This window comes from Hemibagrus wyckioides, linkage group LG18, assembly GCF_019097595.1.
Source record: "Hemibagrus wyckioides isolate EC202008001 linkage group LG18, SWU_Hwy_1.0, whole genome shotgun sequence".
In the NCBI taxonomy this organism is placed as follows: Eukaryota; Metazoa; Chordata; class Actinopteri; order Siluriformes; family Bagridae; genus Hemibagrus; species Hemibagrus wyckioides.
The window spans coordinates 16,682,748-16,693,566 of NC_080727.1; the positions used below are offsets into that span (position 1 = coordinate 16,682,748).

Sequence of the window (10,819 nt, forward strand, 5' to 3'; positions counted from 1 at the left end):
CTAAAAGTACAAACAAGTGGATTATGTTGCAGGAACAATTTTCAAACAGGGGATTTTTATAAAGAAAAATGACAATAATTATGTTACGCCCGTATTGATGACGTCATACACCCAAAAAGCAGAAGTCTTAAGGTCAGAAAGGCTTTAAAAGCTTCGGCGCTTCTCCGTGTTGATGCTCTGAAGCCTGAACCATGATCTGGATTCACTCCATCACAGGTGAAGCTCCTCTTCATTTCTTTCTCTGTATTGTTGCTGATAGTTCTTGACTCGCAGTGTGATGATGTTGATGATGATGTTGATGATGATGATGATGTGCGAATCAGTTTTAGATTTTTTTTAGATTATTATTATTTAAAAATAAATAAACTAAAATGACATGTCTTTGCTGTGAAGGCTACCTGTGTGTAGAACAGGGTGATGGGATCAAATACTGCGGGGGGAGAAGAAGATTTATTATCTGAATAATCTTCTGCCCCTTTTAGTGATGTCCGGCTGCAGTTTTGTTACTTTCCCGTGATTTTATGTAATATTACAGTCAAACGCCAACATCTTTTATTTTTTTTTACACAATACTTTTTTAACTCATTTTAAAGTAAATTCCACAGACATCCTCAAAACACTTTAATAAACTATATCAATAAACTATTTAACAATTAGAAATGTGGTATTAAATTTAAGACTACATTTTTTTTTGTGGACATGATGGATATCACCCTAAATTTTTACTATTGAAAATATAAATACTTGGCTATATTTACTATATATAGTTATATATAGTTGCAATGATATGATGTCACTCGTTATTTATTTTTTAAAGACAGAGCCACAATTATTTACTTTGACAATTATTTTGCTTTCTGTATTGAATGAACACGTAGTTCAGAAAAATATATCATTTATTTTGTTTATTATTGAACATTAGCTTTTTATTATTCTTTTCCTTTCTATAAAATTTCTATTAAACTTTCTATTATTATTCCATTATCCTCTAAGTTGCTAGGTGGAGTCTCCAGTGTTCACTTGCTGCCTAATATACACTGATCAGGCATAACATTATGATCACTGACAGGTGACGTGAATAAGACTGATGATCTCATCATGGCACCTGTTAGTGGGTGGGATATATTAGACAGCAAGTGAACATTTTGTCCTCAAAGTTGATGTGTTAGAAGCAGGAAAAATGGGAGTAAGGATTTGAGCGAGTTTGATGATCTGGATCAGAGCATCTCCAAAACTGCAGCTCTTGTGGGGTGTTCCCGGTCTGCAGTGGTCAGTATCTATCAAAAGTGGTCCAAGGAAGGAATAGTGGTGAAGCGGCGACAGGGTCATGGGCGGACAAGTCTCATAGATGTATGTGGGGAGTGAAGGGTGGCCCGTGTGATCCGATCCTACAGACGAGCTACTGTTGCTGAAATTGCTGAAGAAGTTAATGCTGGTTCTGATAGAAAGCTATCAGAATATACAGTGCATGATGGTTCAGGGCTGTTTTGGCAGCAAAAAAGGGATCAATACAATATTAGGCAGGAGGTCATAATGTTATGCCTGGTCAGTGTATCTCACCCACTAACAGGTGCCATGATAAGGATATAATCAGTGTTATTCACTTCGTGTCACTGCTCATAATGTTATGCCTGATCGATATAATTCTTGTATACGAGGAAAACGATATTATGTGTCAGAAATTGAACATGCTCTAGTGTTCAATATACAAATCATTTATATAACACAAGGAATATCATGAAATATATTTCTGGATGTTTTTACTAATTTCAGACACAGTTAAGCATGTATGGCTTTAAAAAGAAGTAAGATGATGAGAAAAAAATGCTAATAAATGTCTAAAGTGTGGGCAGCGCGGTGGCTTAGTGGTTAGTGTTGTTGCTTCACAGCAAGAAGGTCCTGTGTTCAAATCCCGGGTTCAAACCAGCAGGGGTTTGCATATTCTCCCCATGCCTGGGTGGGTTTACTCCAGGTACTCTGGTTTCCTCCCTGTGAGGGGTTACCCCTGCCTTTTGCCCAGTGTGTGCTGGGATAGGCTCCAGCAGATCCCTGTGACCCTAATTAGGAATAAAGCGGGTATAGAAAATGGATGGATGTCTGAAGTGTAAGATTGGTGTCATTGCTGTGTGTGTAACACGTGTTGTGTTATTGTGTGTTTAGAATCTGTCTGTGTGTATCTCAGCGCTGTCATGCTGATCCACTGCTCTCCCACAGATGCCTGTCACAGCAGTACGTATAACCATAAAGTCCATTAACAGACCTGCCTCAAAAGAAATCCATCTATTCATTAATCACCTGAAACATTCCTGCCTCTGTAAAGCTCTGTAAAGAATTTTCCGCCAGTGCACATTTCTACACTTCCTTCTTCCTTCTTCTGACCCATTTCTCTCTTCCTGTTTACATTTCTGCAGCCAGAGCCATTGCGCACGGTTATTTTTTGCATTTATCTTCATCTGCAGTAACAAAGCTATAAAAAAAAAAAGCGTTTTTTAACATACTGAATATGTTCTCTTTCGAAGTCAGAGCACCGACCATTGACAAGATAGCGCACAAACGCCTAGGTGAGACAAAGAATCTGTTTTTAACATGTACTACTTTGCATTCTTTGGATTAGAGTCTTTTGATTTACTCTATAACAGATTATATAATTCATAACCACTGTGACCTTCCATTTCTTAGCGAATGGCTACAGACTCACCTGTAAAGTGAACCCTGGAGGACTGAAAGACGAGACGCTGGTGTACTGGCTGGCTGATGGCGATTTTATAGAGAAAGTCTACAAAAACATCAACGTGACCAAAACAGAGAGGAAGTAAGAACACACGCTTCCTGTCTGCTGAGCTTTAAAACAAATACATGATTCAATTCGAGGGAGTTGATTTAGTTTCTCTAACAGCAGCTCTGACAGTCTTTCTGGTTGAGAGAGAGAGAGAGAGACAGAGAGACAGAGAGACAGAGAGACAGAGAGAGACAGAGAGAGACAGAGAGAGACAGAGAGAGACAGAGAGAGACAGAGAGAGACAGAGAGAGAGAGAGAGACAGAAAGACACTGAGAATCAGTTGAGGGAATGGCTCTTTATAGCTGTCCACAAGAACAGGAAATAACTCGTCTAGTGGACTTTCCCAGCGTCAAATGTAACTTTAATGGGTAGCCTGATGGGGTTTGTTATTAATGTTTAATAAAATTCTAAGAGGAATAAAACACTTCAGACTGTGGTGTTATAGGAAAATAATCCGCAGTGGATCAGACCATATTATTATCATTTCACTGACCTTCATGTCTAACTTCACACTGTAACATTCTGTCTGCAGGTCACCTGATGGGAAAGAGTTCCTCCACACCAAGGTGGTGTTCACAGACGTTTCCCAGGAAGACTTCCACACCGTATTCACCTGCGTGGCTCTGAGTCCTGTTGGGTTCGCCAAAAAAAATGTTCTACTGAAGAAAGATAGAAGGCATTGACCGACCTAATCATGTTTATAGTTTGTAGCATTCAACATCAATCCATTTCATCCAATATATTTTGTCTCTGTGACACAAAGCCATTTACAGCTAAAAGATTGCGTGTTTATCTTTTAAAAAGATCTTTTTATGAATCCTTTTAGGATGCTGTTGTATCTCTAAAATTATTTATTCCTATTGCACTCAGATGATAATGCCTGGATGAAGTTTAAAACTGTCTTATACGTTGAACAATGTGAAGTGATTTTAAAGTTACATTATATATAATATATATATACATATTGTGCTTTATTTTATTTTGCTAAAATAAAAAAGTATGATTTATGAAAGTGAACGTGAGCTGTGTGTTTTTCACAAGATGTTTCAGTTGGACGAATGAAATTGTTTTGTTATACAAGTTTAGCCTTAACACGCTCATTAATTATCAGTAATTCATCACAAAAGATAGCTGACCATTTGATCAACTTAAATAAATCAATAAAACCTACATAATACATCCACCACTGTAATCTAAATACAGTTTTACTCATTTGCTAGAACACATTTGTCCACTCTGACATCACATTTTCAAAAGTTAACACACAGACAGAAACTGAAGCTCACTGACCAAAATGACTATTTTATTTTATTTTTATTTATTTATTTTTTTTGCAAAATGCTCGAACACTCACAAAATGTTAAACATATAACAACTTAAAATTAATATATTTCCTCAATCAGTCATTACACACTGGACAACAAAATACAAAACACAGCCAGCAATATAAAATTACACTGATCAAAAAATAAATAAATAAAAATCAGCCAACCCAAAGGAAATTTATGGGTGGAAATACCTAAAATAAATAAATAAAATTACAAAATAGAGTTGAAATATTCAGAATATAGTTTATAGAGTTTACAGAATTTATATTCCAAAATGCTCCCTGAGCTGCAGTCACTGCTGCCTGGATTTCACCCAGTCTGATTGTATTGTTTGCCACGACCATATCTACAATGGCAGCCTCCTGTTCAACACTACAGATCTTTCCTCTGCCCCCAGTGTGTGGTAGTGTGCGGATTCTGTAAAGTAAAAGCAAAAATCGACATTATGACAGTTGCATAAATGGGACTGATGAAACATCTGCATTATCGTGGACACTTTTTGTTCTGCTAACAGGGCAGTGCAGTAAAGCTGAAACACACAGTGGTATGCAGTAACATTGTGACCTATCTGTTCTCATTCCGAAAGAGCCTCAGACTGGGCCGGACCCTTTGTCCAGCCTCTCTAAAGGACAAGACAAGATTTATTATATGGTCAATAATTGTTGCCTGAATTTCATTGTCCTATTTTGTCCTCCTGCTGCAGCTCCTCCACCACGCATGCAAACAACTCTTCCTCTGGCCCCTCTTTCATGGCCTCTTACTCTCCTTCCATGTATTTCACATCTTAGATCCATGCTTCAAATAACAATATGGAACAAGATGGAAGAGGACTGATTGCTGATCGAAGAGTTGTGTAAACGAGTCTCACAAAGGTGCATTAGATATTCAGAATTATGCAATTTTGTTCTATTAGGGGCAGTGGTGGCTCAAGTGGTTACGGCTCTGGGTTGTTGATTGGAGGCTCTGGGTTGTTGACCGGAGGATCGGGGTTTAAGCCCCAGCACTACCAAGCTCCACTGTTGGGCAACTGAGCAAGGCCCTTAACCTTCTCTGCTCCAAGGGTGCTGTATCATAGCTGGCCCTGTGCTCTGACCCCAACTGGGATATGCAAAGAAAAAAGAATTCCGCTGTAATGTATATGTGGCGATAATAAAGGCTTCATGCCTTCAGTTCTAGTAGCTCTGAATAGATGTTTTCCTTTTGTTCAACACAATTAATCCAATCGATTTTTCAATGAGATCTGTTTTGAAAAAGGGTGGGGAAAATGTGTGAAACAAATGAAAACAAAAATGGAAATGAAAACCATTTGCAAGAGAAGACTTGTGCCATGCTAAGAAGGTGATGATGAAGATCAAGTGGACCCCAGTTTCATTAAGTGTGTTTTAGTAAATGAGAAAAACTAATATAGAAAGCGAAATTCAGCTTTAATATTTTTTCAAATGTCCCATGTGCACTGTGATTAAACAAAAACTACCTGGAACTCTATGAAATGAATCACAGTCTCAGTTTATGGAGAAATGAAAAGTTAACAGAGAAAGAAAAGTTCAGATGCTGTAATTAGTCACAGATTCAGAAGTGAGATTTATTCATTGCTTTGTTTCTGCCTTTGAGCTTGACTGAAATTTCTGTAGAAGAAATATATATATATATATATATATATAGTCTGGAATAAATCATTAATATTTCAATTACATAAAAATCTAGGGTGATATCCATCATGTCCAAAGATATCAGAAATGTCTTACATTTAATATCACTGTTCTAATTGTTAAATAGTTTATGAAAATGCTTTGAGGATGTCTGTGGAATTTACTTTAGAATTTAAAAAGTATTGTGTAAAAATAATAGATGTTTAGACAGTAACACTACATGAAATCACGCTGTATACTGACATCTAGCGGAAAAGTAACAAAACTGCAGCTGGGTCAGAAGTCACATTTTAACAATCTTCACTTTTAATTTCATCTCATCACACAGGTTAATTCTGAAGACTTTACAGCAAAGACATCATTTATTTTAAATAATCTAATCTAAAAATCTTTTTTAATCTAAAATTGATTAGCACAAATCATCACACTGCGAGTCAAGAACTTGACTCTACTCTCTCCCCTCTTCAAAGGTTTGTATGAATTTCCTCAAAGGAAAGGGAAGCACTGGCCTGAAGATGAATGCTACTTCCTGGAAGTCTGATGAATTAGAGCGGAGACTGCGAGAGAGGCCTTCTCTTCCAACATCAGTGCCTGACCTCACTAACCTGACACCTCACCTGACCTCACAAATGTGCTTCTAGAGGAATGGTACCATAAACCATGTTGGAAGAGGAAGGGGTCATCCCCAAACTGTTTTCACAAAGCTGGGAGCATGAAATTTTCCAAAATGTCTTGGTATGATGAAGCATTAAGAGTTCCTTTCACTGGACCTAAGACCTAAGGGGCCAAGCCCAATCCCTGAAAAACATATATATATATATATATATATATATATATATATAAGACTGGGCTGGTTTTCAGCCTTTCTTTTGTTAGGATTGATTTAATTATATTTTTTCTGTATTTCTGTACCATAATAAAAGTTTTTTTTTAAAGAACACAATATAGGATGCTTAGGATTGTTAAATCATGACGGCGGGGTGGAGCTTCTCGTTTGACAGTAAAGCATTTTCAAACCGCTATATAGTGACAAGAGGAAAAAACAAAATTTTTAACGTTTGGACTAAAGCGTCTTTACAAAGTGTCATCCCTCAGGTAGGTCCTTTTAAAAAGCCGCTGCTGTCTTTCAGCTTCTTGCTAGCTAGCTAAATGTATATTATATTCATGATCATTTAAAGCAGAAACATTTATGCCTGAGAAACTTGTTAAAGTACAAATTTAAAGCCTTTGTCCATTGTTTACGAATAAGAAAACTACCATGTGTAGCCAGGGAGGTAGCTATTAGTAGAGGGTGTGGCCATGTAGGTAGCTTGTTGGCCTTTTTAAGCAGGCACCTGAAGGAAGGCCTGGAGACAGGCCTGATCTTTTGTATGGAAGCACTTTTTTTGTTCACTTGTGCATGCACATGATCCGGAAGTGAAGATCAATTGTTTGGCTTCACATTCACAAAGCCTTGTTTTATTAAATTAGGGTATTATGTTTTTAATGTAGATGTAAACATTGTGGATTTGCCTCCCTTTGGTTACGCTCATCCTCCTTTGATCCAGAAAGTAGTGTGGGATTGATGGCTGTTTTGCAGGTAATTGTAGAGGGTTTTATATAGTGTCTGGAAGAGTTTTGTTTTTATTATCCTAATGAGATTAAAATAAAAGTTAAATATTGTATTCCTTTTTAAATATTAATTGTTTGTTTTTGTATTAGGTTTAGTTGATCGCTGTTCCTCTTGTGTTCTGTTGTGTTGCATTTCCTCAGCTAGCCAGTCTCTGCATGTGTGTGTTAAATACGCACAAATACGATCAGCTTCCTCAGCATGGAAACAGGCACTTCGCTGTTGTCAAAAAATTGAAGCTGTTTCAAATTCTTCCTCTGTATTTAAAGTCAGGGTGCAGGGTAAAACCTCTATTCGTGTTGCTGCAGGTACCAGGACTGGTTCCTGTTACCTGTCCCCAAGTTTCAGGTGCAGTGATAGAATTTCTTTTAGAGCCACTGGGGCCAGAGAAAAACATCCTGCCCGAGGGTTTGCTGTTGTCTCCTTCTTTGGTATATGCAGAGAGGGGGTTAGTGTATGCACCCATTGTTAATGTAGGGAGTACAGAGGAATGGATGGCACCCCATCGTATTATAGGTACAGTCCAAATAATGAAAGTGTTAAATGCCCCAGGACCTAGTTGACAAATTTGTCCAGAAAATGCTTATAGTGCTCAGGTGTCTGTTCATTTGGTTGAGCCTTTGCCTAGTTGCAACATTGACCTTCCCTCTTTTGAAGGACTTACTGAACAGGAAGTAGAACAGGCAAAGCAGTTATTAAATAAATATCAGGTCATTTTTTTCCACTACTGAGGGTGATATTGGTTGCACAGCTTTGATCAAACATGAGATTCCTCTAGTGGACGATAAACCAGTTAGACAACCATTTAGATGAATTCCTCCTTCTCAGTATGAATCCGTAAAGTCTCATATCCAACAGCTTTTGGATAGTAAGGTGATAAGGGAGAGCAGTAGTCCTTACTCATCCCCGATTGTCCTGGTACAGAAGAGGGATGGAACAATTAGGTTGTGTGTTGACTATCATCAATTGAATGTGAAAACTAGGAAGGATGCTTATCCACTGCCGTGAATTGAAGAGTCTTTGGATGCCTTGACTGTGGCAAGGTGGTTTTCCACATTAGATTTAGCAAGTGGGTACAATCAGGTTGAGGTAGCTGAGGCAGATAAGGCAAAGATGGCTTTCTGTACTCCTTTTGGATTGTTTGAGTTTAATTGCATGCCCTTTGGGCTGTGTAATGCACCAGGAACATTCCAAAGACTCATGGAAAGGCTGTTTGGGGATAAGCGGTTGTTTTCCTTGCTTTTGTATTTGGATGATATAGTTGTTTTTGTCCTCTTCTGTACAGGAACATTTGTTACGGTTGGAGGAGGTCTTTAAGTGATTGCAGCAGGAAGGTCTAAAGATTAAATTGAGCAAATGCAGTTTTTTTCAGAAGCAGGTAAAGTACTTAGGGCATTTGGTGTCTGAGCAGGGGCTTGCTACTGAACCTGATAAAGTGGCAGCAGTAAAAGAACGGGGTCGCCAGTACATTTGGCAGAACTTCGTTTGTTTTTAGGTTTTGCCAGTTATTATCGTTGGTTTATTGAGGGATTTGCCAAGCTGGCTAAGCCTCTTCATGAATTGGTAACGAGACTGGGTGGTTCTGCAAGAAAGGGTAAGACCCCACTACTACCTTTTAGCTTCTGCATGGGATGCAGAGTGTGAGAATAGTTTTCAAACATTAAAGGCAAAGCTGGCACCTGTGTTTGAATATGCAGATTTCCACAAGCCTTTTGTTGTGGAGATAGATGCAAGCCATCAGGGTTTGGGAGCAATTTTGTCCCAGGAGCAGGGTGGTAAGTGTCATCCCATTGCGTATGCCAGTAGGGTTCTGAGGAGGACCGAGCAAAATTTGGAATACTATAGCTCTATGAAATTGGAGTGTTTGGCCCTGAAATGTATGTGTATGTGTATCTGTATGTGATAAATTTAGAGAGTATTTGTTGGGGAATGAGTTTGTTGTTTATACTGTGAATAATCCCCTCTGTCACCTGCAGACCTCAAAGTTGGGTGCTCTGGAGCAGCGATGGTTATCACATTTGGCCTCTTTCAATTTTGTGATCAAGTACCGACCAGGAAGGGTAAATCGAAATGCTGATGCATTGTCTCGGCAGGCCATGGATAATGTGCTGCCAGGAACAGAACTTCAAGTCTTACAGCAGCAGTTGAGGGGAAGATGTCCAGAGCAGGTAGTGGTGAGTGTCAGTGAAGTTGCTGCATTGCCGGGATGTTCACAGGAAGACCTTTCTTATTTGCAGAAGGCAGACTCAGTTATTGGCCCTATTAGTAAGGCTTGGGATGCAGACAGCATTTTACATTCTTCCGATTTGACTGGTATGGATCGAGCTGTAAAAAAAGTTGGTTAGGTAGTGGGATCGATTGCATGAGAAGGATGGGTGCCTTTATCGGTTATCGTATACACCTGATGGTCATCGAGAGATCTATCAGTTATTGTTACCTCAAAAACTCCAAAGGGAGGTGTTTAGTAGTTTGTATGATAGTCATGGGCATCAAGGTAAAGATCGAACATTGGAATTAGTGAAGCGTCGCTGTTATTGGCCAGGGATGATGAGAGATGTGGAACAGTGGTGTAGGGAATGTCAGCGGTGCATTCTTGCTAAAGCAGTCCAGCCGAAGGTGAGGTCTTTTATGGGAACATTACCAGCATCCAGAACTCATGAAATTTTGGGTGTTGATTTTACCTCACTGATGTTTTTTCTAAATTCACTCAAACAATCCCTACTTGGGATCAGCGAGCAAGTACTGTGGCCGAGGTTTTGGTCCGGCATTGGTTTCATTAGTTTGGGGTCCCGTGTCTTCTGCATTCAGACCAAGGGCGAAATTTTGAAAGCAACCTAATTGGTCAGTTATGTAAGGTTTATGTTGTACAGAAAAGTCGCACTACTCCGTACCATCCACAGGGTAATGGGCAGTGCGAACATTTTAATCGGACTCTTCATGTTGCGGACTTTGCCCCTAGAGAAAAAGAAGCGGTGGTCTCAACATCTGCCACAGCTTGTTTATGCTTATAACACCACAGTTCATTATTCTACTGGTATGAGCCCACATTTCTTAATGTTTGGATGTGAACCTAAATTACCGGTTGATTTCTTGTTAAACATTCAGGTGGAAGAGACTGCAGAGACGCCTGAACAGTGGATAGTTGAACATCAAGGTAGGCTTCAGGCAGCATACAGTGAGGTACAGGAGAGATTAAGAAAAAAGGTTGCTCGCCGTAACAGATGCTATGAGGGTAGAATAAATGATCAGGGTTTTAGAAAGGGTGAGTTGGTCTACCTTAAAATCCATCATCGTGGACGAAATTAAATTCAGGATTTGTATGATTCATGTTTATATAAGGTTGTGCGCGAACCAGGAGAATAGGGTGCTGTGTATTCTGTTGCTCCCGTGTCTCAGGCAGGGCCAGTGAAGCAGGTCCATCGGATAGAAATGCGTAAGGCATTGATCAACCCT

The 10,819-nt window shown here is 39.0% G+C and overlaps 1 protein-coding gene across 1 annotated transcript; it reads left to right on the forward strand.

The window, feature by feature from the left end:
• On the forward strand, window positions 1-3,797 carry LOC131368704 (interleukin-1 receptor type 2-like). Its single transcript, XM_058414771.1, has 5 exons — window positions 1-216; window positions 2,161-2,229; window positions 2,520-2,561; window positions 2,680-2,812; window positions 3,313-3,797. Exons 1-5 carry the CDS (start codon window positions 192-194, stop codon window positions 3,461-3,463), a joined length of 420 nt encoding a protein of 139 aa, XP_058270754.1. The 5' UTR covers window positions 1-191; the 3' UTR covers window positions 3,464-3,797.
• Window positions 3,798-10,819: the final 7,022 nt, after the last annotated feature.

Excerpts from the sequence above, each read along its gene's own strand:
- LOC131368704 (XM_058414771.1), top strand. The coding sequence starts at position 192 with ATGATCTGGATTCACTCCATCACAG. Across the intron at positions 217-2,160 it reads CTGGATTCACTCCATCACAG|AATCTGTCTGTGTGTATCTC; the intron begins GTGAAGCTCCTC and ends TTGTGTGTTTAG. Across the intron at positions 2,813-3,312 it reads GTGACCAAAACAGAGAGGAA|GTCACCTGATGGGAAAGAGT; the intron begins GTAAGAACACAC and ends TTCTGTCTGCAG.